The sequence below is a fragment of the Schistocerca piceifrons genome, chromosome 2, assembly GCF_021461385.2.
Source record: "Schistocerca piceifrons isolate TAMUIC-IGC-003096 chromosome 2, iqSchPice1.1, whole genome shotgun sequence".
NCBI lineage: Eukaryota > Metazoa > Arthropoda > Insecta > Orthoptera > Acrididae > Schistocerca > Schistocerca piceifrons.
Window position 1 is genome coordinate 963,639,612 of NC_060139.1, and position 26,794 is coordinate 963,666,405.

The following is a 26,794-nucleotide window of genomic DNA, read 5'->3' on the forward strand; positions in this document are numbered from 1 at the left end:
GTGAGGATAGCAGTCAAACAGGCTACTGATGTAAAGACTTTGACTTCACAATACAAAATATTATGGTGCTCATTGTGGACCAGTGCTACATATGCATGAACATCTATATTCTGCACGGTGCCATATGATGTGTGGCAGAGGGTATTTCTGTACCACTGTCAGCCGGCCGGGGTGGCCGACCGGTTCTAGGCGCTACAGTCTGGAACCGCGCGACCGCTACGGGCGCAGGTTCGAATCCTGCCTCGGGCATGGATGTGTGTGATGTCCTTAGGTTAGTTAGGTTTAAGTAGTTCTAAGTTCTAGGGGACTGATGACCTCAGCAGTTAAGTCCCATATTGCTCAGAGCCATTTGGACCATTTTGTACCACTGTCACTTACCCCCTCTCCTGGTCCAGTTATGAATGGACCGCAGGAAAGATTGTTCGCAAGCCCCAGTGCCCGCTCGAATCTGTCTAATTTAGCTTTCGTTGTCTTTTTGCGAGATATGTGTAGTAGGAAGCAATGTATTGGTTGACTCCAGTAGCGTACACACTCGATATTTTAACAGCTACACCGTGATGGACAATGTCTTTCTGGTTGTATCTGCTGCTAGAGTTGGCAATATTCTGTCCATTGCATCTATTTACTCATAAACGAAAACAGATATAAAATGAACAGTAAAAGATCACGTAAATGTTACATGTAACTGAACCTCAAATGATTTAAGATAGTCTTTGTACACACTATAGAAAGCTGAGACTGGAAATAACTGGAAACAAATGCGAAAAGTGGCAATTGACCCTGAATAAAGAAAAGTGTGAAGTTATTCACATGAGTACTAAAAGAAATCCGCTAAATTTCGATTACACGATAAGTCACACAAATATGAAGGCTGTAAATTCAACTAAATACTTAGGAATTACAATTACAAATAATCTAAGTTGGAACGATCACATAGATAATGTTGTGGGTAGAGCAAACCAAAGACTGCGATTTATTGGCAGAACACTTAGAACGTGCAACAGATCGACTAAAGAGACTGCTTTCAGTACACTTGTCCGCCATTTTCTGGACTTTTGCTGTGCGGTGTGGGATCAGTATCAGGAGGGACTGAAGGATGATATTGAAAAAGTTCAAAGGAGGGCGGCTCGTTTTGTATTATCGCGAAATAGGGGCGATAGTGCCACAGATATGATACGTGAATTGGAGAGGCAATCATTAAAAACAAAGGCGTTTTTCGTTGCGACGGGATCTTCTCATGAAATTTCAATCACCAGTTTTCTCCTACGATTGCGAAAACATTCTGTTGGCACTCACCTACATGTGGAGAAATGATCATCACGATAAAATAAGAGAAATCAGGGCTCGCACCGAAAAATTTAAGTGCTCGTTTTTCCCGCGCGCCGTTCGAGAGTGGAACGCTAGAGAGACAGCTTGAAGGTGGTTCATTGAACCCTCTGGCAGGCACTTAATTGTGAATAGCAGAGTAATCACATAGATGTAGATGTGGAATATCAGTCCGGCGTCATATACAGTTTTTCGACTTCTGATGAAACAGTGATTCCATCAGCCGAGAACCTTCCCAGAGTGAATGGTTAAGATTTGTGGTCAGATCAGGGAGTAAACAGTGGTGTAAAGTATTATACACAAATGATACTCACTGCTAAGAGCTACCTATCATTGAAACGAAATGCAGCGTTAATCAGTTACGGTTACAGTGGCAGCACTATTGTGCACAGTATAATTTGATCGCCAATCTATGTTCTTGTATAAAAGTATTGTGAATATCCCTGTTGTGACTTGGCAAGACAGCCAAGTCACTATGAGAGGAAGCCAAAAGGCACGCGCTCAAGTTCACGCAGGCTGGCGCGAGGTCTGGAACAGTTAAGGGAATTAATAGTAGCAAATAAAGTACCTAGTTGATATAATACTTAACTTTAATCCATAATCGGAGAACATCGCTCTTGACGGTACATTTTTTATAATTTCAATATTAACTGGTAATGGCGCCTTGCTAGGTCGTAGCAAATGACGTAGCTGAAGGCTATGCTAACTATCGTCTCGGCAAATGAGAGCGTATTTGTCAGTGAACCTTTCCTAGCAAAGTCGGCTGTACAACTGGGGCGAGTGCTAGGATGTCTCTAGACCTGCCGTGTGGCGGCGCTCGGTCTGCAATCACTGACAGTGGCGACACGCGGGTCCGACGTATACTAACGGACCGCGGCCGATTTAAAGGCTACCACCTAGCAAGTGTGGTGTCTGCCGGTGACACCACAATCCCAACTTAAGTTTCACTGCTAGGGCTGAAAATTTCTGAAGTGTTAAATCAGTGTGTTGTGAACATTTAATTTAGCACTGCTCCTCTCTCACGGTTCATTCTGACATAGATTGGTTTTTAAGGTGTGCACCTCGAAGGCAGCAGCAGTGGAACAGCCTGAATGCGAGAACTTGACCGCGGTGCCGCCGCGTTCGGTGCGTACCATTTGGAAAACCTCCAGTTAACGCAGGGACCTGAGGATCTCAACTGGAGAGGTGGGTGTAGCCGTCTCCAAGGGCCTCCCACGTTCGCGACCTCGCAGGCCTCCAGGGTCACCAGCTCAGGGCAAGAGCGGTCTGATTGCCAGCTCTAATGAAGTAATTGACTCACGAGCGAGTAATAGCAGCGGCACGTTCCTCCGTCCTAATTGTGTGAGACACTTGACCGTGTCAGAGAACTTGATACTGAACTAGTCATTTCTGGACAGTAACGTAGCACAATGAAAGGAGCTGTTGTTGAACATAGTCGCATATCCAGACCTCCTGCACCGTAGAAAGTACAAACAGAACATAAAAGATGTATCAAATTGAATTGGGTTGCTGTTAAGGGGAAGAGTTTCACACACACGATACTAGGAACTATCCATCTCTAGAATGAGATTTTCACTCTACAGCGGAGTGTGCGCTGATGTGAAACTTCCTGGCAGATTAAAACTGTGTGCTGGACAGTTTTAATCAGCGAGGAAGTTTCATATCAGCGCACACTCCGCTGCAGAGTGAAAATCTAATTCTGGAAACATCCCTTAGGCTGTGACTAAGCCATGTCTCCGCAATATCCTTTCTTTCGGGAGTGCTAGTTCTGCAAAGTTTCGCAGGAGAGCTTTTGTAAAGTTTGGAAAGTACGAGACGAGATACTGGCAGAAGTAAATCAGTGAGGACGGGGCGTGAGTCATGCTTGGGTAGCTCAGATGGTAGAGCACTTTCCCGAGAAAGGCAAAGGTCCCGAGTTCGAGTCTCGGTCCAGCACACAGTTTTAATCTGCCAGGAAGTTTCAACTATCCGTCTTTTGGATGTTGTCGCGTATCATTTAAATGGAAATTGGAGAGAAATACCTCTATATTCAAGACATTGATTAGTTTTGTTTTGCCTGACATGTTACAGTACTTTCTGTAGTTTTGGCAGAAGAGCCAACACTGTGTTTCTAGAGGAGGCCGAAATGCACGCGTTTAATTGCACGCTGACTGGCGTGAGGTCTGGAACAGGACAATATCTTGAGAATTGCAAATAAAGTACGTAGATGAGGTAATACTTAACTTTAATCCACAATTGTAGAACATCTCTCTTGACGGTACATGTTATAACCACAATATATATAGCAAAGGATTATGGCGCCTTGCTAGGTCGTAGCAAATGACGTAGCTGAAGGCTATGCTAACTATCGTCTCGGCAAATGAGAGCGTATCGGTCAGTGTTCAAATGGTTCAAATGGCTCTGAGCACTATGGGACTCAACATCTTAGGTCATAAGTCCCCTAGAACTTAGAACTACTTAAACCTAACTAACCTAAGGACATCACACACACCCATGCCCGAGGCAGGATTCGAACCTGCGACCGTAGCAGTCCCGCGGTTCCGGACTGCAGCGCAAGAACCGCTAGACCACCGCGGCCGGCTATCGGTCAGTGTAGCTTCGCTAGCAAAGTCGGCTGTACAACTGGGGCGAGTGCTAGTAAGTCTCTCTAGACCTGCCGTATGGTGGCGCTCGGTCTGCTATCACTGACAGTGGCGACACGCGGATCCTACGTATACTAATGGACCGCCGCCGATTTAAAGGCTACCACCTAGCAAGTGTGGTGTCTGGCGGTGACACCACACTTTTTGTGCTATTTCTGTGGGTTCTGTTTACAGCTATTCATCACTCGAGACAATCAGTCACGTAAGTTAGTAGTTTAATGTCTACCACGTGTTCTATAACTTGTCATGATTTTTTGATGTAGTCTTACCACCGTTGCTTTAGAGATCCCAAAACACATATTTCTGTTTCTGATGCTGTTTTTAATTGTTCCATAGGCATTTCATATACAGGGTGATTGAAAAGTCGCACATACAAAAAATGTATTCGAGTGCCTATAAGGGGCGTCTCTCGTAAGAGTCGTAAGGCACGTTTTCTTCTCTGGTATTTCAGTAGACATTTGGAATTTCGTTTTTTTGCAATGTAGCTGGAGTCAGCTCAAAAAAGAAAAAAATAACTGATGAAGTCTTTCATACGACACCCAGTGTCGACGGAAGCCGTTGGCTTGTTTCCCGTTACAAACAAAATGATGTTTAAAGTGTAATTTTACTTGCCTATTCGATAGAGGGCCAACGACATTGCCGCAATGGTAATGTTAACTAGACTCCGGATAGGACACTGTCTTTTTTGCCATCGACATCTTTAAAGTGGCGATCCTCCTCCGCTTTGTCCCCATTGCTCTCAACTGTGGACGGTGAGACACATTTTACTAGAGTGCCCCTATTTTACTCCGTTACGCGCTCGTCTACAGCTGTCGCCTGATGTATCTTCCATTTTAGGAGATGACAAGCGCTCAGCCGATCGCACTCTCGAGTTTATTGATGTCAGTGAAATGACGTCGGTCATTTGAAGCTCTTTTTGGGGAAAACAACCCCCCCTCCCTTCTGTAATGGTTTTCGAAGCTTTCCTTCTGTTTTTTTAATTTCCCCACATTTTGTTTTCGCTCCCATTGCTGATGATTTTCTTTTTTTTAATTTATTTATTTTTTTACCTAAGCCACAGACCGGGCGCTAATGACCGTAGCAGTTTTGCGTCCTAAAACCATAACAAAAAAAAAACACCTGTTCCCGTCAGATCACCAAAGTTACGTGCTGTCGGACTTGGCTAACACTTGGATGGGTCACCGTATGGGTCTACCGAGTGCTGTGGGCAAGAGGGGTGCACTCAACCTTTGTGAGGTCAAGCGAGGAGCTGCTTGATTGAGAAGTAGCAGCCCCTGTCACGGAAACCTCCAAAGGCCGGGAGAGTGGTGTGCTGACCACATGCCCCGCCCCTCCCCCCCTACCCCGTATCCGCATCCGGCGACGCCTAAGACCTGAGGATGACACGGCGGTCGGTCGATACCGTTAAGTTCAAAATGGGTCTGAGCACTATGGGACTTAACATCTGAGGTCATCAGTCCCATAGAACTTAGAACTACTTAAACCTAACAAACCTAACGACATCACACACATCCATGCCCGAGGCAGGATTCGAACCTGCGACCGTAGCGGTCACGCGGTTTCAGATTGAAGCACCTAGAGCCGCTCGGCCACTTCGGCCGGCGATACCGTTAGGCCTTCAAGGCCCATTTTGATGGTGTTTGTCTGTTTTTATTCGGTAAAGGGGTCCGAGATTCGTCCAGTGCGATATTTGTTTTATCGATACGCATTAGCAGGGACAGGTAAACACGAAGAGTAACGAATACTCCAGCAGCTATATCACTGCCCTGGCTCGCACTGACCGCTATCGCCAAGCATGCAGCACTGCTGAGCCACTGGTGGATTGCAGTTTATTCTTGTTGTTTTACTGTCCCTGCTAATACACGACGATAAAAATAATATCTGGCTAGACTGATTTCGGAACGTTCCATCGAATGTGCACGTAAATTCCGGCTTAAAAATAATTTTGTTTGTTATGAGATACAGACCAACGCTTTCTGTTGACACTGGGCTTCGCTTGAAAGACGTGACGAGCAGTAATTGTTTGGGCTGACTCCTGCTACACAATGAACAAACGAAATTGCGAGTACCTGTCGGAACACCAGAGAAAATGCACCGGTACATATTGTACCGTTTCTGACTCTGGAAACCGTTGCGTTCACTCCCAAACTTTACTTCGTAATTGAGAAAGGATAATGTTAGCTCGTGTATGACGTAAGAGGTGGAGTGATGTACAGAAGTGTTTTTCATTTATTAACGTTTATTCATGTCTGTATTCAGATTTGAGTGACACTGACAGCATTGTCCCTCACTAGTAAGCTCTCATACGGTTTATTCAGATACTTTTTATTGCCTGTTTTCTTTATAAACTTTAGCATTATGATGTAATGCACGCGAATCACCGCCTGCGCCTTCGGCGCGCTAATAATGTGAAAATTTGGAAATTTGTCGTAAGTTCATGTGGGACCAAACTGCTAAGGTCATCGGTCCCTAGGCTTACACACTACTGAAACTAACTTACACTGACGACAACGCACACACGCATGCCCGAGGGATCACTCGAACCTCCGACGGGGGTAGCCGCGCGAACCGTGGCAAGGCGCCCTAGACCACACGGCTACACCGTGCGGCGCTAATAATGCGAGCCGAGCGAAGTGTTACGGCGACTGTAGCGAATGTGTCTACGCAGCTACAGCCGCTGCACTGTTCGGTGCGGGCAATGGCGCACGTATAACATCTTCTTTGCTCACGGAATATGTAAATATCAACGTACCACGAATCCGCGTCCAACGCAAAGTACAAGGTATGAATAGGAAAGAATCCTGTTGCATGAGTTATGTAAAGTTTTACGAAGTATCAATAACGTTAACTGTTTGAATTGTATTACTTGTACTGTACTATGGGCATACGGGCATACTAAGCGCCGGCAGTTTCAGCAATGTTACACTGTAAAGTGGCTATAATTTTGCACCTTACAAGCACTGATCTACATACTTTGCCGTGATCTACAACCACAATTAGGTACTATTTGATGGGGTCGGCCGGTGTGGCCGAGCGGTTCTAGGCGCTTCAGTCTGAAACCGCGCGACCGCTACGGTCGCAGGTTCGAATCCTGCCTCGGGCATGGATGTGTGTGATGTCCTTAGGTTAGTTAGGTTTAAGTAGTTCTAAGTTCTAGGGGACTTATGATATGACCTCAGATGTTGAGTCCCATAGTGCTCAGAGCCATTTGAACCATTTTTTGATGGTTTGTACATCGTATATATGAATATTTAAAGAAAACTAACATTGTCACATACACCCTGTAAATGATTGTTAACGCTTTTGCATGAAAGGTGACGGAGTGTCTTTATTATCAAAACGGCGTACTGAATGATTGTCTATACTGGTAGAGGTTGGAACGCCAGTGGAGATGAAACGGCAGGCAGAACTCAAGCCCTGGGTGGTCCTGCCTGACACAGGAAGTGCCAAGACCGACAGTCTGGACACCTGGGCGCGGAAACACAATACAGCGGCGGCCGTTCGGTGTTATAGCTAGGCTGGAAGGATAACCGGGATCTCTGCAAATCTTGGATGCAGCTGAGAGGAACGAGGAAGCTTCACCTCGGAAGTATAGTAGGTTGGGTTATTTCTAAGGACTTTTACTCAGAAGCTTACCATTGTATGAGTATAGGTATCTCCTAGCAAGCTTTCCGCACTGGACGACAAAAGACTAAAGTATGATTGGTTGGCGTTCGGAAGAATCTGTAGAGAGGGAGAATATTCCGTGGTTTCGTGAAGATGATACGCCTTCTGCGGTTACGTGGGGGAGGGGGTGGGGGGGTGGGGGGGAGCCGAGTCTTGCTGGGAAGCCAGTGATGAAGAGGAAGAGGTCTTCCGTTTTTGAGGGCCAGTGTGTGACGGTCGCTCAGTATCAGCTTTACTGGTACAGACGGACTTGCTGTCTTTGCTCTTATGAGGGTTTGTAGTTAGAACGGTAGGCACTGTACTGTTGCGAACTTACACGATTCTGGACTTCGACTCCGGGTTGGAAGTCGTCGTTGAGTATGCAGCGTTCAGTGACTGAGAGCACTTCTTTTTCCTAAAGTTACGTAGAGACGGTATTTGAACTCCGTCCTTGTGGCTGGGAGTTTGCGTTTCTCGTCTGCAGAACACAGAGAGGAGAAGACAGTATTAGATTGTATCAGTCAGAGGACCATCTTCGGCCGTGCTAGTGTTTGAAAGAGTTTTATTTTGTGGCTGGAGTTCTTCCATCGTCGCAGGCGTGTACGAGAACCATTACTTCGACGAACAAGACGCAGTACATACGGTGATATTGCTAATTGCTTCGGCTTATTAGGGCTGTGATCAAGCTAGTTTATTTCCACTGAGGTTCCACACCACCGTAGATCATCTTTGAAAGTAGTGTCTTCTAGTTTTTGGTACGCAGATGATGTCAGTCATTTCGCGTTATTTATGTTAGATCGCGCGGCCATAAAAAGGGGAAGAGTTGGGCAATTGATCAGCAATTTTAGTCAGGAAATATACACAATTGTAATATAAAGGGTTGTTTTTTAGTCTACAATAAAGTATGATAAGAAACAACGTTTATCATTTCGTAGTATTAGTTACCTTAATCATTCATTTATGTTGAGGTTGTAATACATATTTTAAATAGCATTAAGAGATCCTAAGATCTGCTTCAAAGGGTAGTCAGACAGGGCCAAATCATCATTTTAGCGCTCAATATTTTCCGCTGCGAACATGCATTTTACACCCACTTGGGGTAGCATCTTGAAGCGTCAGTTGGACTCTTTGGTGACCTTGGCTTCCTACTTCAGACATATTCATGACTCCACCACGTGGGTTTTGCGATCATCTGTTCAGTTTTCATCACTACTGGGTATTTGCATTTTTCTGTTCAAACGCAGGTTCATTCGTCTTAGGTTTCTTCCGAGGTCTCATTTGAACTCCTTTTTAGGTCCATACCCGTGACTGCCAGTGGTTATGTACACTGCCTGCGCATGCTAGCCACTGAAATTTTTGATGTTTTATTCTGTGATCTCCCAAGTGTACACTAAGGTGACAGAAGTCCTACCATACCTCATAATACCGTCTCGGACCTTATCTTGCCCGGAGTAGTACAGCAATTCGATGTAGCGTGGACTCATTAAGTCGCTGGAAGTCTCCTGCAGAAATATTGAGCTATTCTGCCTCTATAGCCGCCCTTCATTGCGACAATGTTGCCGATGCAGGATTTTGTGCACGAACTGACCTCTCGATTATGTCCCATAAATTTTCCATGGGATGCGGGCTGTGCGATATTGGTAGCCAAATCATTCACTCGAATTGTCCAGAATGTTCTTCAAAACAATCGCGAAGACTTGCGGTTGTATGGCATAGGCGCATTCTCATCCATAAAAAATTCCGTCCTTGTTTGGGAACATGACGTCCATGAAGGACTGAAAATGGTCTCCAAGTAGCTGAACATCCAGAGGACCCAAGCTATTCCATGGAGACACAGCCCGCATCGTTATGGAGCCACCACCAGATGGACAGCGCCTTGTTGACAACTTGGGTCCGTGGATTCGTGGGGTCTGTACCACACTCGAACCCTACCATCAGCTCTGACCAAGTGAAATCGTGGCTCAACTAACCAGGCTACGGTTTCCATTGAACTAGGCTCCAACAGATGTGGTCAAGAGCCCAGGAAAGGCGCTGCAGAACATGTCGTGCTGTTAGGAAAGGTGCTCGCGTCGGTCTTCTGCTGCCGTAGCCCACAAACGCCAAGTTTCGCCTCACTCTCCTAACGGATACGTTCAACGCACGTCCCACATTGATTTCTGCAGTTATTTCAAGCAGCGTTGCTCTCTGTTTCCACTAACACCTCTACGGAAATGCCGCTGCTCTCGGTCGTTAAGTGAAGGCTGTCGGCCACTGTGTTGTCCGTGGTGAAAGGGTAATACTAGAAATCTGATGTTCTCGGCACACTCCTGGCGCTGTGGATCTCGGAATACTGAATTCCCCAAACGATTTTCGGAACAGAATGTCTCATACGTCTAGCTCCAACTACCATTCTTCGTTCAATGTCTATTAAATGCCGTCGTGCGGCCATAACGACGTCGGAAACTTTCCACATGAATCAGCTGAATACAAACGCCAGCTCTACCAATGAATTGACGTTTTATACCATGTGTACGTGATACTACCTCCATCTGTATATGTGCATATCGCTATCCCATGAGTTTGTCGCCTCAGTGTAAGACGTTCTGACAATTCGAACGCCATCCAAACGTCGGTAGACCCCGTATCTTCAGAGACCTAATGTTAAATTAATTATACGATATTTGCTTCCCTATCTTTCTGGTTTAATTGCCATATTTCTTCCCCATTGTTATACGAGGGCAGTTCAATAAGTAATGCAACACATTTTTTTTCTCGGCCAATTTTGGTTGAAAAAACCGGAAATTTCTTGTGGAATATTTTCAAACATTCCCGCTTCGTCTCGTATAGTTTCATTGACTTCCGACAGGTGGCAGCGCTGTACGGAGCTGTTAAAATGGCGTCTGTTACGGATGTGCGTTGCAAACAACGGGCAGTGATCGAGTTTCTTTTGGCGGAAAACCAGGGCATCTAAGATATTCATAGGCGCTTGCAGAATGTCTACGGTGATCTGGCAGTGGACAAAAGCACGGTGAGTCGTTGGGCAAAGCGTGTGTCATCATCGCCGCAAGGTCAAGCAAGACTGTCTGATCTCCCGCGTGCGGGCCGGCCGTGCACAGCTGTGACTCCTGCAATGGCGGAGCGTGCGAACACACTCGTTCGAGATGATCGACGGATCACCATCAAACAACTCAGTGCTCAACTTGACATCTCTGTTGGTAGTGCTGTCACAATTGTTCACCAGTTGGGATACTCAAAGGTTTGTTCCCGCTGGGTCCCTCGTTGTCTAACCGAACACCATAAAGAGCAAAGAGAACCATCTGTGCGGAATTGCTTGCTCGTCATGTGGCTGAGGGTGACAATTTCTTGTCAAAGATTGTTACAGGCTATGAAACATGGTTTCATCACTTCGAACCTGAAACAAAACGGCAATCAATGGAGTGACGCCACACCCACTCCCCTACCAAGAAAAAGTTTAAAGCCATACCCACAGCCGGTAAAGTCATGGTTACAGTCTTCTGGGACGCTGAAGGGGTTATTCTGTTCGATGTCCTTCCCCATGGTCAAACGATAAACTCTGAAGTGTATTGTGCTACTCTTCAGAAATTGAAGAAACGACTTCAGCGTGTTCGTAGGCACAAAAATCTGAACGAACTTCTCCTTCTTCATGACAACGCAAGACCTCACACAAGTCTTCGCACCCGAGAGGAGCTCACAAAACTTCGGTGGACTGTTCTTCCTCATGCACCCTACAGCCCCGATCTCGCACCGTCGGATTTCCATATGTTTGGCCCAATGAAGGACGCAATTCGTAGGAGGCACTACGCGGATGATGAAGAAGTTATTGATGCAGTACGACGTTGGCTCCGACATCGACCAGTGGAATGGTACCGTGCAGGCATACAGGCCCTCATTTCAAGGTGGCGTAAGGCCGTAGCATTGAATGGAGATTACGTTGAAAAACAGTGTTGTGTAGCTAAAAGATTGGGGAATAACTTGGTGTATTTCAATGCTGAATAAAACAACCCCTGTTTCAGAAAAAAAATGTGTTGCATTACTTATTGAACTGCCCTCGTACTCTCAAATTCTTATCATATTTTTCATAGACGTATGCATTTAAGGATGCGATTAAATCATCGCGAAACCAGTCGTGTGTGATCTTGTAATAAAGAAACTATTAACAGCTAATGCGGGTTGTTGTTGTGGTCTTCAGTCCAGAGACTGGTTTGATGCAGCTCTCCATGCTACTCTAACCTGCGCAAGCTTCTTCATTTCCCAGTACCTACTGCAACCTACATCCTTCTGAATCTGCTTAGTGTATTCGTCTCTTGGTCTCCCTCTACGATTTTTACCCTCCACGCCGCCCTCCAATACTAAATTGGTGACCCCTTGATGCCTCAGAAAATGTCCTACCCACCGATCCCTTCTTCTAGTCAAGGTGTGCCACAAATATCTCTTCTCCCTAATTCTATTCAATACCTCCTCATTAGTTATGTGATTTACCCATCTAATCTTCAGCATTCTTCTGTAGCACCACATTTCGAAAGCTTCTATTCTCTTATTGTCCAAACTATTTATCGTCCATGTTTCACTTCCATACATGGCTACACTCCATACAAATACTTTCAGAAATGACTTCCTGACACTTAAATCTATACTCGATGTTAACAAAGTTCTCTTCTTCAGAAACGCTTTCCTTGCCATTGCCAGTCTACGTTTTATATCTTCTCTACTTCGACCATCATCAGTTATTTTGCTCCCCAAATAGCAAAACTCCTTTACTACTTTAAGTGTCTCATTTCCTAATCTAATTCCCTCACCATCACCTGACTTAATTCGACAACATTCCATTATCCTCGTTTTGCTTTTGTTGATGTTCATCTTATATCCTCCTTTCAAGACGCTGTCCATTCCGTTCAACTGCTCTTCCAAGTCCTTTGCTGTCTCAGACAGAATTACAATGTCATCGGCGAACCTCAAAGTTTTTATTTCTTCTCCATGGATTTTAATACCTACTCCGAATTTTTCTTTTGTTTCCTTTACTGCTTGCTCAATATATAGATTGAATAACATCGAGGAAAGGCTACAACCCTGTCTCACTCCCTTCCCAACCGCTGCTTCCCTTTCATGTCCCTCGACTCGTATAACTGCCATCTGGCTTCTGTACAAATTGTAAATAGCCTTTCGTTCCCTGTATTTTACCCCTGCCACCTTTAGAATTTGAAAGAGAGTATTCCAGTCAACATTGTCAAAAGCTTTCTCTAAGTCTACAAATGCTAGAAACCTAGATTTGCCTTTCCTTAATCTAGCTTCTAAGATAAGTCGTAGGGTCAGTATTGCCTCACGTGTTCCAATATTTCTACGGAATCCAAACTGATCTTCCCCGAGGTCGGCTTCTACCAGTTTTTCCATTCGTCTGTAAAGAATTCGCGTTAGTATTTTGCATCCGTGACTTATTAAACTGATTGTTCGGTAATTTTCACATCCGTCAGCACCTGCTTTCTTTGGGATTGGAATTATTATATTCTTCTTGAAGTCTGGTGGTATTTCGCCTGTCTCATAGATCTTGCTCACCAGATGGTAGAGTTTTGTTAGGCCTGGCTCTCCCAAGGCTGTCAGTAGTTCTAATGGAATGTAGTCTACTCCTGGGGCCTTGTTTCGACTCAGGTCTTTCAGTGCTCTGTCAAACTCTTCACGCAGTATCGTATCTCCCATTTCATCTTCATCTACATCCTCTTCCATTTCCATAATATTGTCCTCACGTGCATCGCCCTTGTATAGACCCTCTATATACTCCTTCCACCTTTCTGCTTTCCCTTGTTTGCTTAGAACTGGGTTTCCATCTGAGCTCTTGATATTCATGCAAGTGGTTCTCTTTTCTCCAAAGGTCTCTTTAATTTTCCTGTAGGCAGTATCTATCTTACCCCTAGTTAGATAAGCCTCTACATCCTTACATTTGTCCTCTAGCCATCCCTGCTTAGCCATTTTGCATTTCCTGTCGATCTGATTTTTGAGACGTTTTTATTCCTTTTTGACTGCTTCACTTACTGCATTTTTGTATTTTCTCCTTTCATCAATTAAATTCAGTATCTCTTCTGTTACCCTAGGATTTCTACTAGCCCTCGTCTTTTTACCTACTTGATCCTCTGCTGCCTTCACTATTTCATTCCTCAAAGCTACCCATTCTTCTTCTACTGTATTTCTTTCCCCCATTCCTGTCAATTGTTCCCTTATGCTCTCCCTGAAACTCTGTACAACCTCTGGTTGTTTCAGTTTATTCAGATCCCATCTCCTTAAATTCCCACCTTTTTGCAGTTTCTTCAGTTTTAATCTACAGTTCACAACCAATAGATTGTGGTCAGAATCCACATCTGCCCCTGGAAATGTCTTACAATTTAATACCTGGTTCCTAAATGTCTTACCATTATATAATCTATCTGATACCTTCTAGTATTTCCAGGATTCTTCCATGTGTACAACCTTCTTTTATGGTTCTTGAACCAATTGTTAGCTATGATTAAGTTATGCTCTGTGCAAAATTCTAACAGATGGCTTCCTCTTTCATTTCTTTCCCCCAATCCATATTCACCTACTATGTTTCCTTCTCTCCCTTTTCCTTCTCTCGAGTTCCAGTCACCCATGACTATTTAATTTTCGTCTCCCTTCACTACCTGAATAATTTCTTTTATCTCATCATACATTTAATCAATTTCTTCATCATCTGCAGAGCTAGTTGGCATATAAACTTGTACTACTGTAGTAGGTGTGGGCTTCGTGTCTATCTTAGCCACAATAATGCGTTCACTGTTCTGTTTGTAGTAGGTTACCCCTAGTCCTATCTTTTTATTCATTATTAAACCTAATCCTGCATTACCCCTATTTGATTTTGTATTTACGAGTATAACCCTGTATTCACCTGACCAAAAGTCTTGTTCCTCCCGCCACCGAATTTCACTAATTCTCACTATATCTAACTTTAACCTATCTATTTCCCTTTTTAAGTTTTCTAACCTACCTGCCCGATTAAGGGATGTGACATTCCACGCTCCGATCCGCAGAACGCCAGTTTCCTTTCTCCTGATAGCGACGTCCTCTTGAGTAGTCCCCGCCCGGAGATCCGAATGGGGGACTATTTTACCTCCGGAATATTTTACCCAAGAGGACGCCATCATCATTTAACCATACAGTAAAGCTGCATGTCCTCGGTAAAAATTACGGCTGTAGTTTCCCCTTGCTTTCAGCCGTTCGCAGTACCAGCACAGCAAGGCCGTTTTGGTTAGTGTTACAAGGCCAGATCAGTCAATCATCCAGACTGTTGCCCCTGCAACTACTGAAAAGTCTGCTGCCCCTCTTCAGGAACCACACGTTTGCCTGGCCTCTCAACAGATACCCCTCCGTTGTGGTTGCACCTACGGTACGGCTATCTGTATCGCTGAGGCACGCAAGCCTCCCCACCAACGGCAAGGTCCATGGTTCATGGGGGGTACATTCCATTATCCTCGTTTTGCTTTTGTTGATGTTCATCTTTTATCCTCCTTTCAAGAATGCGGGTACCAGAAGTTTCTTTAGAAGATTTGAATAGTTTAAAAAATTGTCACAATATTTACAAACTTATTTATCCATCCTATGAATGAAACTCTTAAGAAGGCTTGTATCCTCTATGTACTGTACTGCTAAAGAATAAGAAAAAGTGATAATTAATAAAGGAAGAAACGTGCCGTGGAGGTTTCATAGAGAGCTGACACTTTTCAGCACTATGAGGTGTACGAACTTTCTCTTTTCGCTGCACTTAGCTGTACTTCCTCGAACACGAGACTGACGGGCTTGAGCTGTGAAGTCCAGTGCGTGTTTAGACGCCTTGTAGAGTTGTATAGAGGTACTCACTGCGCTGTTTGATCTTCTTGCAGACGGGAATCTCTCGTGGATCGGTCCTACGGCGCAGCTGTTCCATGCAGTCGACGGTCTCGATGCCGGTGCTGTTGAACGGGTCATCGCAGTTGTGGTGGTAGTGGTCTGACGAACAGTGGTAGCAGCGTAGCCGCTTCTCTTCTGCAACACACGGTGACGGGTGTGGCTTTAGTATATACAGTAGTGTATAGCAGTGTAGTCGTTCAAATGGCTCTGAGCACTATGGGACTTAACATCGGAGGTCACCAGTCCCCTAGAACTTAGAACTACTGAAACCTAACTAACCTAAGGACATCACACACATCCACGCCCGAGGCAGGATTCGAACCTGCGATCTTAGGAGCAGCGTGGTTCCGGACTGAAGCACCTAGAACCGATCGGCCACCGCAGCCGGCTGCAGTGTAGTGTACAACAGTGTACAGTAGTGGATTTCAGTGTAAAGGCATGGATATTTGCAGGAAAATTAACGTTGTTGCCTGGAATAGTCGTGCACAACGTATATGCAATAGTACGAAATTCTTTATATCGACAAATATAGTCAAATGGTATCCGATTTGATGCGAATAGTGCAGCATGTAACAAGACATCAACGAAACGATTCAGATGGTAGAGGGCGAACCCTGTATAAAGACAGTCGGCTGTGTGTGGTGTTATTGTATGTCTACGTTCCTCTACTGTAGATGGGAAGCAGACACCATTAAGGACAGTGGATGTTGTGTACATAAACCACGAATGTGACAATGCCATGCGGAAAAGTTTTCATGTGATGAAAAAGCAAAAGTCGATACATGGAAATGGGACACTCTAATCGTCAAACTGCCAATAATTTGAACCCTTCATGTACAGTGATCGCTATTTTCGTTAGATTGGGCGCACGATGTGGATAGAACGGAAAATATAAGCAAAGTAGAAAATTATTTAAGGCGTAGGAAGGGTTGCTTTTGCACAAAGCAAGGGCCAGAAACCGTTATTCTCCTCAACCTGTTGCCAGTAACTGTCATACGTCTACGAAAAATTTCGTCATATGACAAACATCTTGCATTCACGAAACGATTGCAGAAACCAGCATTAACGCTCAAACATAAACTGGGTAGATGGGAGTTTACTGAAAAATAAGTCTAATGGACTTCAGAATGGGGTAAAGTAATTCTAACTGATGAGAGGAAGTTAAATTGAGATGGGCAGGAGATATTTCAGTATTTTGGCATGATCTGCAAACAAAGCGGCAGGGAAGAATGAAGAGATATTTTGGTAATGGAAGTGTTACGATTTGAACAGACTTCTGCGCTGAAGGTAAATCATGCATTGCTTAACCGAACACTAGAGTGCTCTCCGATATGTACACTAAGATGGTTCAAATGGCTCTGAGCACTATGGGACTTAGGACTTAACTTCTGAGGTCATCAGTCCCCTAGAACTTAGAACTACTTAAACCTAACTAACCTAAGGACATCACACACATCCACGCCCGAGGCAGGATTCGAACCTGCGACCGTAGCGGTCGCACGGTTCCAGACTGTACCGCCTAGAACCGCTCGGCCACCCTGGCCGGCACACTAAGACGCTAGAGGCAAAATTGATTAGTGTGTGTGAAGACCTAGGGGACGAAAGTCTAATGTTTCAACAAGATAATGCAACCGAACACTAGAGTGCTCTCCGGTATGTACACTAAGATGGTTCAAATGGCTCTGAGCACTATGGGACTTAGGACTTAACTTCTGAGGTCATCAGTCCCCTAGAACTTAGAACTACTTAAACCTAACTAACCTAAGGACATCACACACATCCACGCCCGAGGCAGGATTCGAACCTGCGACCGTAGCGGTCGCACGATTCCAGACTGTACCGCCTAGAACCGCTCGGCCACCCTGGCCGGCACACTAAGACGCTAGAGGCAGAATTGATTAGTGTGTGTGAAGACCTAGGGGACGAAAGTCTAATGTTTCAACAAGATAATGCAACTGTGTATGATTCCGCTGTAACCAAAAAGTGGTTTGAAGATAAAGATACCTGTGTTGCCCCGGCCTGCACGTAGTCAGGATTTGAACCCCGTGGAAAATATTTGTGGAATACTTTCAAGGCGCGTTCATCGCAATGGAAAGCAGTTTGAGGCCGCATGTGGGCTGAAATGAGCGATACGGGAAGAATGGGTGACAGTTTCACTGAAAGAACTACAAACCCTAACAAAATCAATCCCGAAAATAATTTCTGAGCTAATTAGGAACAACAGAGGTTGGACAGATAGTAAATGCCTCTATACCAGTTTCCATCCAAGAAATGTTAACGCCTTATTTTGATACTCGTGTTATGAAAGAAACTTTGTAAGTCTGTTATGACTGTTTACAGCTTATATGTATCTACTATTTGCGTAGAAATTTCCATACACATATGATTCATACATTGTACTGTTGGTTTCGTGGAACGCTGTTTTTTTACTGATTTCCACTACTGTAGTGCTAATCAGTGCAGAACTTCAGAATACACAAAGATCGTCACCATGAAAACCGTATCACGCCAGTAGATTAGTTACACGTTCCGTAGATCAACCGAGCGATTTTATCGAAATGGTTTGGGGTGAGCCAGTCTACATATGCATGGAATGTTTGTTAGTATGGCTACATACTGAGCCGGGCTCTGTGACCGAGCGGTTCTAGGCGCTTCAGTCCGGAACCGTGCTGCTGCCGCGGTTGCAGGTTCGAATCCTGCCTCGGCCATGGATGTATGTGATGTCCTTAGGTTAGTTAGGTTTAAGTAGTTCTAAGTCTAGGGGACTGATGACCTCAGATGTTAAGTCCCATAGTGCTTAGAGCCATTTGAATCATTTTTGAGCTACATGCTGACCATTTAAATGTTGCCAGATAGCACAGTGATTTAAAATTTAATAAGAATGAACCAACTACACTACTGTTTATGCAAATTGTAAAGCGAAGGAAATATGTGATTACAACAAAATTTATTCCAGAGACCAGCTGTTCCCGACCTCGCACTCCTGTGACTCAGTCTGGTTAAATAGGAAAGATAGAAAAGAGAAAGCACACGTTTCCTAATGTGTATGGGAGTTGGATGTCCTATCTCCTTCTACCCCTTGCCTCTGTCCGTCTCGTTCTCTCCCTATCTTTGTAAATCTCTCTTCCATCCATCTCTCTCTGTCCATCACCTCCTTCCTGTCTCTCTGCCCATCTTCTCCTCAATTTCTGCTCAAAGATCATGTTGTAATCGAGGATCATACTGCTATTTAGGCGTTACAAATAGCCAGTGCTTGAGAGCCGGCACACCACTCTCTCACTTTACAACGTCATTAGTCAAATATTTTAGGTCATGATCTTAGTGTTCCCCATTTGGATGTGTGGTTTATGACCTTTTTACAATATGGAATTGTGGGCAGAATATTCTTATACCTGCATGTATAATCCATAGAGAACTTCATCGATTTGTTGTAGAATCATGGAACATATTTTGTGTTCAGACATAATGACCTTTCTAGACTCTGAGAAGCTCATTTGCCGAAAACCAGCACGGTTTTAGGAAACAGCGGTCATGCGAGACACAGCTGGCTCTCTTTGTGTATGATATACAACAGGTTCTAAGATACCGGCTCCCAGGTTGATGCCATATTCCTCGACTTTCGAAAGGCGTTCGACTCATTTCCGCACTGTCGCTTACTCCAAAAAGTGCGCGTTTACGGCCTATCCGATGACATATGCGGCTGGATAGATAGTATTCTAACAGACAGGGCACAGTATGTCTTCCTGAATGGGGAGACTTCAACAGAAAAGAGCGTAACATCAGTTGTCCCCCAGGACAGCGTAATAGGTCCGCTGCCTTTTACAATTTACATAAACGATCTGGTTGATGGTATAGACAGCGGCATTAGACTGTTTTCCAATGACGCTGTAGTCTACAGGAAAATAATATCACATGAAAGTTGTGAACAAATCAATGAGGATTTGCAGAAAATAAATGAGTGGTGTAATGACTGGCAGTTATCTCTCAATATTAGTAAGTGTAACCTACTGCGTATAACAAAGCGAAAATCCCTATCAATGTACGAGTACAAAATAAATGGCCCGTCTTTGGAAGTGGTAACATCCGTCAAGTATCTGGGTGTGACTGTTAACGGGTAAGGTGAACTCTAGTTTGCGGTTTATTGGTAGAATCCTGAAGCGATGCAGTCCAACAAAGGAAATAGCTTACAATACGTTAGTTCGTCCAGTCTCAGACTATTGTTCATCTGTATGAAACCCTTACCAGTTGGGTCTGATTCAAGAGGTTGAGAAGGTCCAAAGAAGAGCGGCAAGATTCGTGACTGGTACATTTAGCGATCGCGAGAGCGTTACAAATCTCATAGAAAGTTTGAAGTGGGACACACTTGCAAATAGACGACGCGCTAAAGTGAAGGGGTTGCTGATTAAATTCCAAAATACGATCTTCGCCGGGGATGTAGAGCATATATTACTACCACCAACTTTCAGATCGCGCAATGATCACCATTCAAAGATATAAGGGAAATTAAAGCTCGCACTGAGGCGTTCAGATAGTCGTTTTTCCCTCGCGCGATCCGCGAGTGGAACAGGGGGGGGGGGGGGGGGGGGGGAATTTGACTTTGGCGCGAATAGTGCCCGCCACACGCCTCTTGGTGGCTAGCGGAGTAGATGTAGATTTAGATGTACCCGACGGGCCGCAGTGGAGGCGATGGAGAGAGCTAAACAGGGGCCACAAATCCTTAGGGCAGCGACCGGGCTGTGTGAGTGATTCTGGGAAGCAGCGCTCAGTCGATCGTACCCGCAGAACTTCTGGTCGAGGCTGCGTTATCCTTCCACTTAGGGTCAGTTAGAAGGTTGCCGGTTCGCAAAACATATTACCTGGGCCACCCAGCAGTTCATCGTGAGGAAGGCCAGTTGGCGAAAAGCCATTGAAGAGAGGCTGCTGTAAACTGAGCCTTTGTGCAAAAGGTGGGAAAGTCGTAAAACTCCGAGCATTTTCATGTTAGAAGCTGGGACAATACAGACAGAGCGCTGGTACAAGTTTTTAGTGGAGCCAAGACTAAACCCCCCGGAGGCAGGAAGTCGGCAGGTTTTTTACTGAGTGGCAAAAACATATATTTGATAAGCACGACTATCTGGGAAGCTTAACACCCTCCTTTCAGAAATAGGAAATGGTCAGCCTGGAAAGATTAGATTTCCCCTTAAATGAGGGACTGTGGTACTATCTAGGTAGATAATTTTTTTTATTTTTTTTTTTTTTTTACCGGAACATGTCCATGCTTACCTGAGAACGACACCTCCCTAGTCTAAAATCTTCTTTTTCAGACAAGAGAGATTTGAAGTGGCTGTTTGGCTCCCCTCAGGATATACAAACTGGAGGCTTGCTCCCCCAGCATGGGAACCCCTGTGCTATGTGTAGATTGACTACCAGGCCAACAGAACAGTCAAGAGGGGAGATTCAATGAGCAGAGTTGTGGGCGGTTTCGTTTCTGCTAATTCGGCTCCCATACCGAGGTTTGGTGGGAAGAGGCGGTGATTCTTGCCTTCTTCGTCTTCTGGTCCTTCCCTGGTGGAGAACTTTGGGTCTTTCTCTAGTGAATGAGACTTGTGGTGTGCATCTTGTGGTAGAGTAAGAACCAGCGGCAGTTTCCAGTTATATCGACAGTGGAACTGCATATCATCTTGGACATACCGTGTGTCGTGAGGGTGGACGTATTCCTCCTGAGTCGTCCATCTGACGTTTGACAATTCCAGCACGCACTGTCTTGCCTGTGAGTCAAATCGGTATAGCCAGACCAGTAAACGGGATGTACCTCACATTAAAATCTGCCGTGATTTCAACGCTGTGATAGGGAACTTTCCCACGTGCTAATAACCAGATCGACAGTAGTTTGCAAATTTTCGTGAACACGTCAGAACGTTACAGTTGCTACGGCGCACCTCCTTTCACGCACAGTACGCCGTTTCCTGCGGCCACCTGAATCAAGGTGAAAGGGTAAAATACTGTTGCGCCAGGGTAGGGTTGTTAAATGATATTCACAGATCCCTGTCCTCAGGTGAGCCAGAGTTTCTGGTATACTTGGTCGTAGTTGATTCCATTCGAATAGAGACGGGCCTTACAGAGGATTTGTGCAAACAAAGTCAAGTTGGGAGGTAGGAGACGAGCTACTGGCAGAATTGATGCTGTGAGGATGGGTCGTGAGTCGTCCTTGGGTAGCTCAGATGGTAGAACTCTTGCCCGCGAAAGGCGAAGGTCCCGATTTCGAGTCTCGGTCTGGCACACAGTTTTAATCTGCCAGGAGGTTTCAAAGTCAGATTGAGTTGTAAAAGGTATTAATTCAGGGGAGAATTTGTGTAGCTTCCACCCCAATGTACGCTTTCACAATCAAACACCGTTTCTTTTCTGATTTGTGTTTCTCATTTTCATGTAAGATTTATCAGCTTGTTGTAGAAAAGGATTAATAAAACTTGTCATTATTCTGTAAACTTAAATACGCCATTGTTCTCAATCATACTCCCTCAATTATTCACTGATTTTATTTTATTGTGGTGTTATATGGGTACACTAGCAATTTAAAGCCCAGTCTTATTAAATTAATTAACTTGATTATTAGTTTGAGTTCTGAAAGTGACCACAGACTTAGGTAACATAAGTGCCATGAGTAAATTCACTAATTCATACATAATAATTAAGGATGTAGCTCGCTATTTGAGGGTTACTGAGAAGATAATACTTTTCTTTACGTAAAAATAATAACATTTAGCATCACTCAGGCAATTATTTATGATTAAAGCAAGCGACGGCTTGCGTGCTTATCGATGAAAACTGAGGTTGGAGGACTAAATTTTTTCGTATTAAATGGTCTGTTTTCAAAGGTTACAAGCAGATAAAGGCATATTATGCAGATACAGGCAACATACCAGCTACTTTCTAATTTTCTTACAAACTATGAATGGATTGTTAAGTTTTTGATTTATTACTGTTCCCATAATTTCCTTTCACTCTTATTATTTCTTAGAAATGGCAGACAAATAATAAGCTTTTGCAAGGAATTTGTAGCGTTGTTTTTCTTTAATTATTGTGAATGACATACCCATGTTTTAGTCAAATATATATCTTTTTAATGGGAATTTTTTTACTGACTGAATCAAAAATGATCTTTGAAATAATTCAGATGAATAAGTTTGGTTACAAGGAAAATATAACATTTACCAGGAACAAATACATGACAACAGTTAAAGTTTCAATAAGGAATTAATGCATTGGCCAATTTTTATTCTCCAATCTGTTCATAATCGTTTTGTAATGTGTTTCCTATAAGTTAACTCATTTCATCAGAAACAGTATCATTTGAAGATGATACCAGTATTTTAGAAGCCACAGAAGTTCCTCGTTTTCAGAAAAAGTTTTATTTGAAAACGAAAAATTTTAGTATTACTCCTAAGACACATTGATATATAGGTTCCATAACCGCTTATCATTTTTTAAAAAAGGAATTCTTGTATCTACGAAATGAGATTCGGTGGCAGACGCGAGAACCGTATATTGAACATATTCGCTGGGAAACCGATATCGCTTGACTACACGATCGGCAACCGGTCACTAGGATCAGTCGGCATGTTCAAGCAAACCGCCTGAAGAAATGGAAATGAGCGTATGGCATTGCTGGCCCGGAGACCCCATTCGGGGGAGTTCGGCCCCCGTATCGCAAATTTGACGCCACATCGGCGACTTGCCGACCCACTCCCCTGCTGGGGATCGAACCCAGGCCTCCTACTTGGTAGGCGGTAACGCTACCGCTACGCTACCGAGGCGGATAGTTTATTGAGATAATCCTAGGGAAGCGCAGTTCATCTAGAACAGAAACTGCGAACTTGTGCGACCCTTTCTGAGTGTTTGGAATCCCCGCCAGGTCAGATTAAAGAAAGACAGTTAAGTGTTCCAATGGCGTGCTGGTTGATTTTTTTTATCGGTACGTTCGATCCAGAAAGACTATTATGGAAATGCTCCGTGAACACAAATTGACATCTCTGGAGGCGAGAAGAGATTCTTTTCTCGAAGTATTACTAAGACAGTTTAGACAATCGGCATTTGCGGCAGACGTAGAACGATTCTCCTACAGCCAATGTTCGTCTCGCGTAATGACTAAAGCTCGAAGTTTAGCGCTGATTTCAATGCGAGCTGATTTTCATAGTTTCCACAACGAAACTCTGTCTCGAAATCTGGCAGAAAATCCATATTGTATATGAAGTGCACCAGCGGTAAGACACAATCAGTACCTTGACTGTGCGATAGCAACGACAATATTATCGGTGACAGTGCCACTAAAGAAGACAATGCAAATGTCCTAGAGCTATAATCAAGAAAAACTACCAACACGAGTAACTTAGAAGTAGATATCCTCGGTGTAGCGAAGCATCTTAAGTCATTTAAAAAAGGCAAGTCCTCTGGTCTAGATTATAGACCAGTTAGGTCCCTTTCTGAGTATGCTGATAAATAGCTCCATACTTAGAATCACATTCAATTGCTTGTTCGACGGAAGAACCGTACCCAAGGACTGGAAAGTTGCAAAGGTCACACCGGCACCCAACAAGGAAAATCGGAGTAATCTGCTGAATTACAGACCCCTATCACTGACATCGATTTGCTGTAGGATACTGAAACGTGTACTGTGATCGAACATTATGAATCACCTCGAAGAAAACGATTTATTGACAGACAGCACGGATTGAGAAAATCTCGTTCCTTTTGAAACACAACTAAGTCTTTATTTTCAAAAGTACTGAGTAGTATCGACAGAGGACCTCAAGTTGATAATATATTTCTAGATTTTCATAAGGTTTTTCACAGCGTTCCTCCCAAGGAACTTCTAACCAAACTGTGTGCCTAGCAATTTCGTCTCAGATGTGCGACTGCATTCATGATTTCGTGTCATAAAGGTCACAGTTTGTACTAATTGGCGGAAAATCATTGAGTCAAACAGAAGAGATATCTGGCGTACCCAGGGAAGTGTTATAGGCGCTCTGTTGTTCTTAATCCGTATAAACGACTTAGGAGACGACCCTAGCAGCCCTCTCCGATTGTTTGCCGATGATGCCGTCATTTATCGTCCTGTAAAGAAATCAGATGATAAAAATCAATTGCAAAATGATTTACGCTAGATGTCTGTGTGGTAATAAAAATATCAATTGACTCTAAATAATGAAAACTGTGAAGTCGTCCACATGGGTATTAAAAGGATAAATCACACAAATCTAAAGGCTATAAATTCAACTAAATACTTAGGGATTACAATTACGAATAACTTAAAGTGGAGCAATCACATAAATAATATTGTGGAAAAAGCTAACCAAACACTGCGATTTATTGTCATAACACTTAGAAACAACAATAGGTTTACTTTGATAGTGCCTACACCACGCTTGTCGTCCCTCTTCTGGAGTACTGCTGCTCGGTGTGGGCTCCGTATCAGTAGGGTTACCGGGGGGCGTCGAAAGAATTCAAAAAGTGGTAGCATGTTCTGTACTATCGCAAAATAGGGGAAAGAGTGTAGAGAGTGTCACGGATATCATACGAGAGTTGGGATGGCAATCATTACAACGAAGGCTCTTATAGTTGCTATCACATTCTATATTAGGCTGCACTTGGTGTGCTGGTAATGGTAATAACTATGCTGAGTCGCCTTTCCCATAGTTTAATGAGTCCGTACCATGGCCTGGTTGGTAGGATGAATTACTACAGGTTTTGCCAAAGACTTATGATCGTGTAGTACCGAGCAGAATTGTTACAAAATTTTGGGATATACGTTTGAAAATGTAGACTAATATTAAAAAGAAATTCACTCAGCATAATTAACAAACAGGATCATTTAAAAGTGATACTAAACAGAACGGTGATAGGTTTATCAAACATTAAAGATAAAAGAGAATTAATGAGTGACAGGCATGAAAATTCATTACATGGATTGACTGTTGCTGTTAGTGAGTTTTTTGGTTGTTATTAATGATGAAACACAGAGGTACAATCCCACTCCTCAAATTTATTGGGGTCCTTGGCATTCAACCACAAATAATATTAAGGGGTTAGATCTTGCTGATAATGAATTGCTTACAAAAATGAAACTGAGGAACGGTAAAATATGTAAATATTTTTCATTGAATAAAACTGACAAGCATGTGTTCACTGACAAGATACCTAATAATTATGCAGGTTTAGATAATGTTATTGCTGATATGGGAACGTCTAAAAATTTTACTCGTAGTTCTTGGAGATGTGCCATAGGTATACTGCATAATGTAGATCCTACTAAAGCTAATAAGACAGAAATTTCAATCACTAACTTTCAAATCCGAAATCGAAAATATTTTGTTGATGCCCACGTACATGGGGAGAAATGATCATTGTAATAAAATAAGAGTAATCAGAGCTCGCACGGAAAGATTTATGTTTTCCTTTCTCGCGCGAGCTGTTCGAGAGTGGAATGGTAGAAAAGTAGCTTGAATTAGTTCGATGAACCTACTTCCAGGCGCTTATTTGTGAATTGCTGAGTAGTAATGTAGATGTAAATGTAGATATTGAAGACAAAATAAGAGGCATCAGAGCTCGCAGAGAAGCATATAGATAGTCGTTTTTCCTTCGCTCCATTCGCAGTAGAACAGGAAGAGGAATGGCTAACAGTAATGCATTGTATCCTCCGCCATGCACCATATGGTGGCTTGCGGAATACGTACGTCAGTGTAGACGCAGGCATGTTTGCATTATTGGTAAATAGAAGAAATGCTGATGCAATATTTTCTCCTCAGAACGGTCTGTACTATATGCATATTGTAGTTTGGCATTTCGAGCGGGCGATAGAACAAGCGCAGAAATAGGTGGTAGCCGTTCATTCGCTCTCAGCACTTGTCCCAAGTTACACATGCAGTACTTTCTGCACTTACCTGCTTACTCTAGTAACGGAACAACATTAAACTACCGATACCACAGGTCTGCTTTGAGCCATAACATACGAGGCGTGTTTTTAAGTAAGTACCGTTTTGAAATTAAAAAAAGACGTGCTAAGATATCTCAATAATTTTATTTTTATACGAAAGCCTGTACCTTAACCTACTTTTCTACATAATTTCCGTCAATATCGAGGCACTCGTCATAACGTTGTACCAGTTTCTGAATACCCTTCTCACACAAGTCTGCCGCCTGACTTGTTAACCACTGCATCACCACTGTTTTAACTTCGTCATCGCCTTGAAGACGCTGACCACCCAGGTGTTTCTTCAAGTGCAGGAACAGATGGTAGTCACTGGGCGCAAGATCGG

General features: G+C 43.7%; 1 protein-coding gene across 1 annotated transcript in view; it reads right to left on the minus strand.

Moving 5' to 3' along the window:
- Positions 1-26,794, minus strand: part of LOC124776851 — a 230,150-nt gene that overhangs the window by 139,702 nt on the left and 63,654 nt on the right. The window contains exon 2 of the mRNA XM_047252024.1: positions 15,474-15,638. Within this exon, the coding sequence (XP_047107980.1) occupies positions 15,474-15,638 (165 nt within the window). The remainder of the gene's footprint in view (positions 1-15,473; positions 15,639-26,794) is intronic.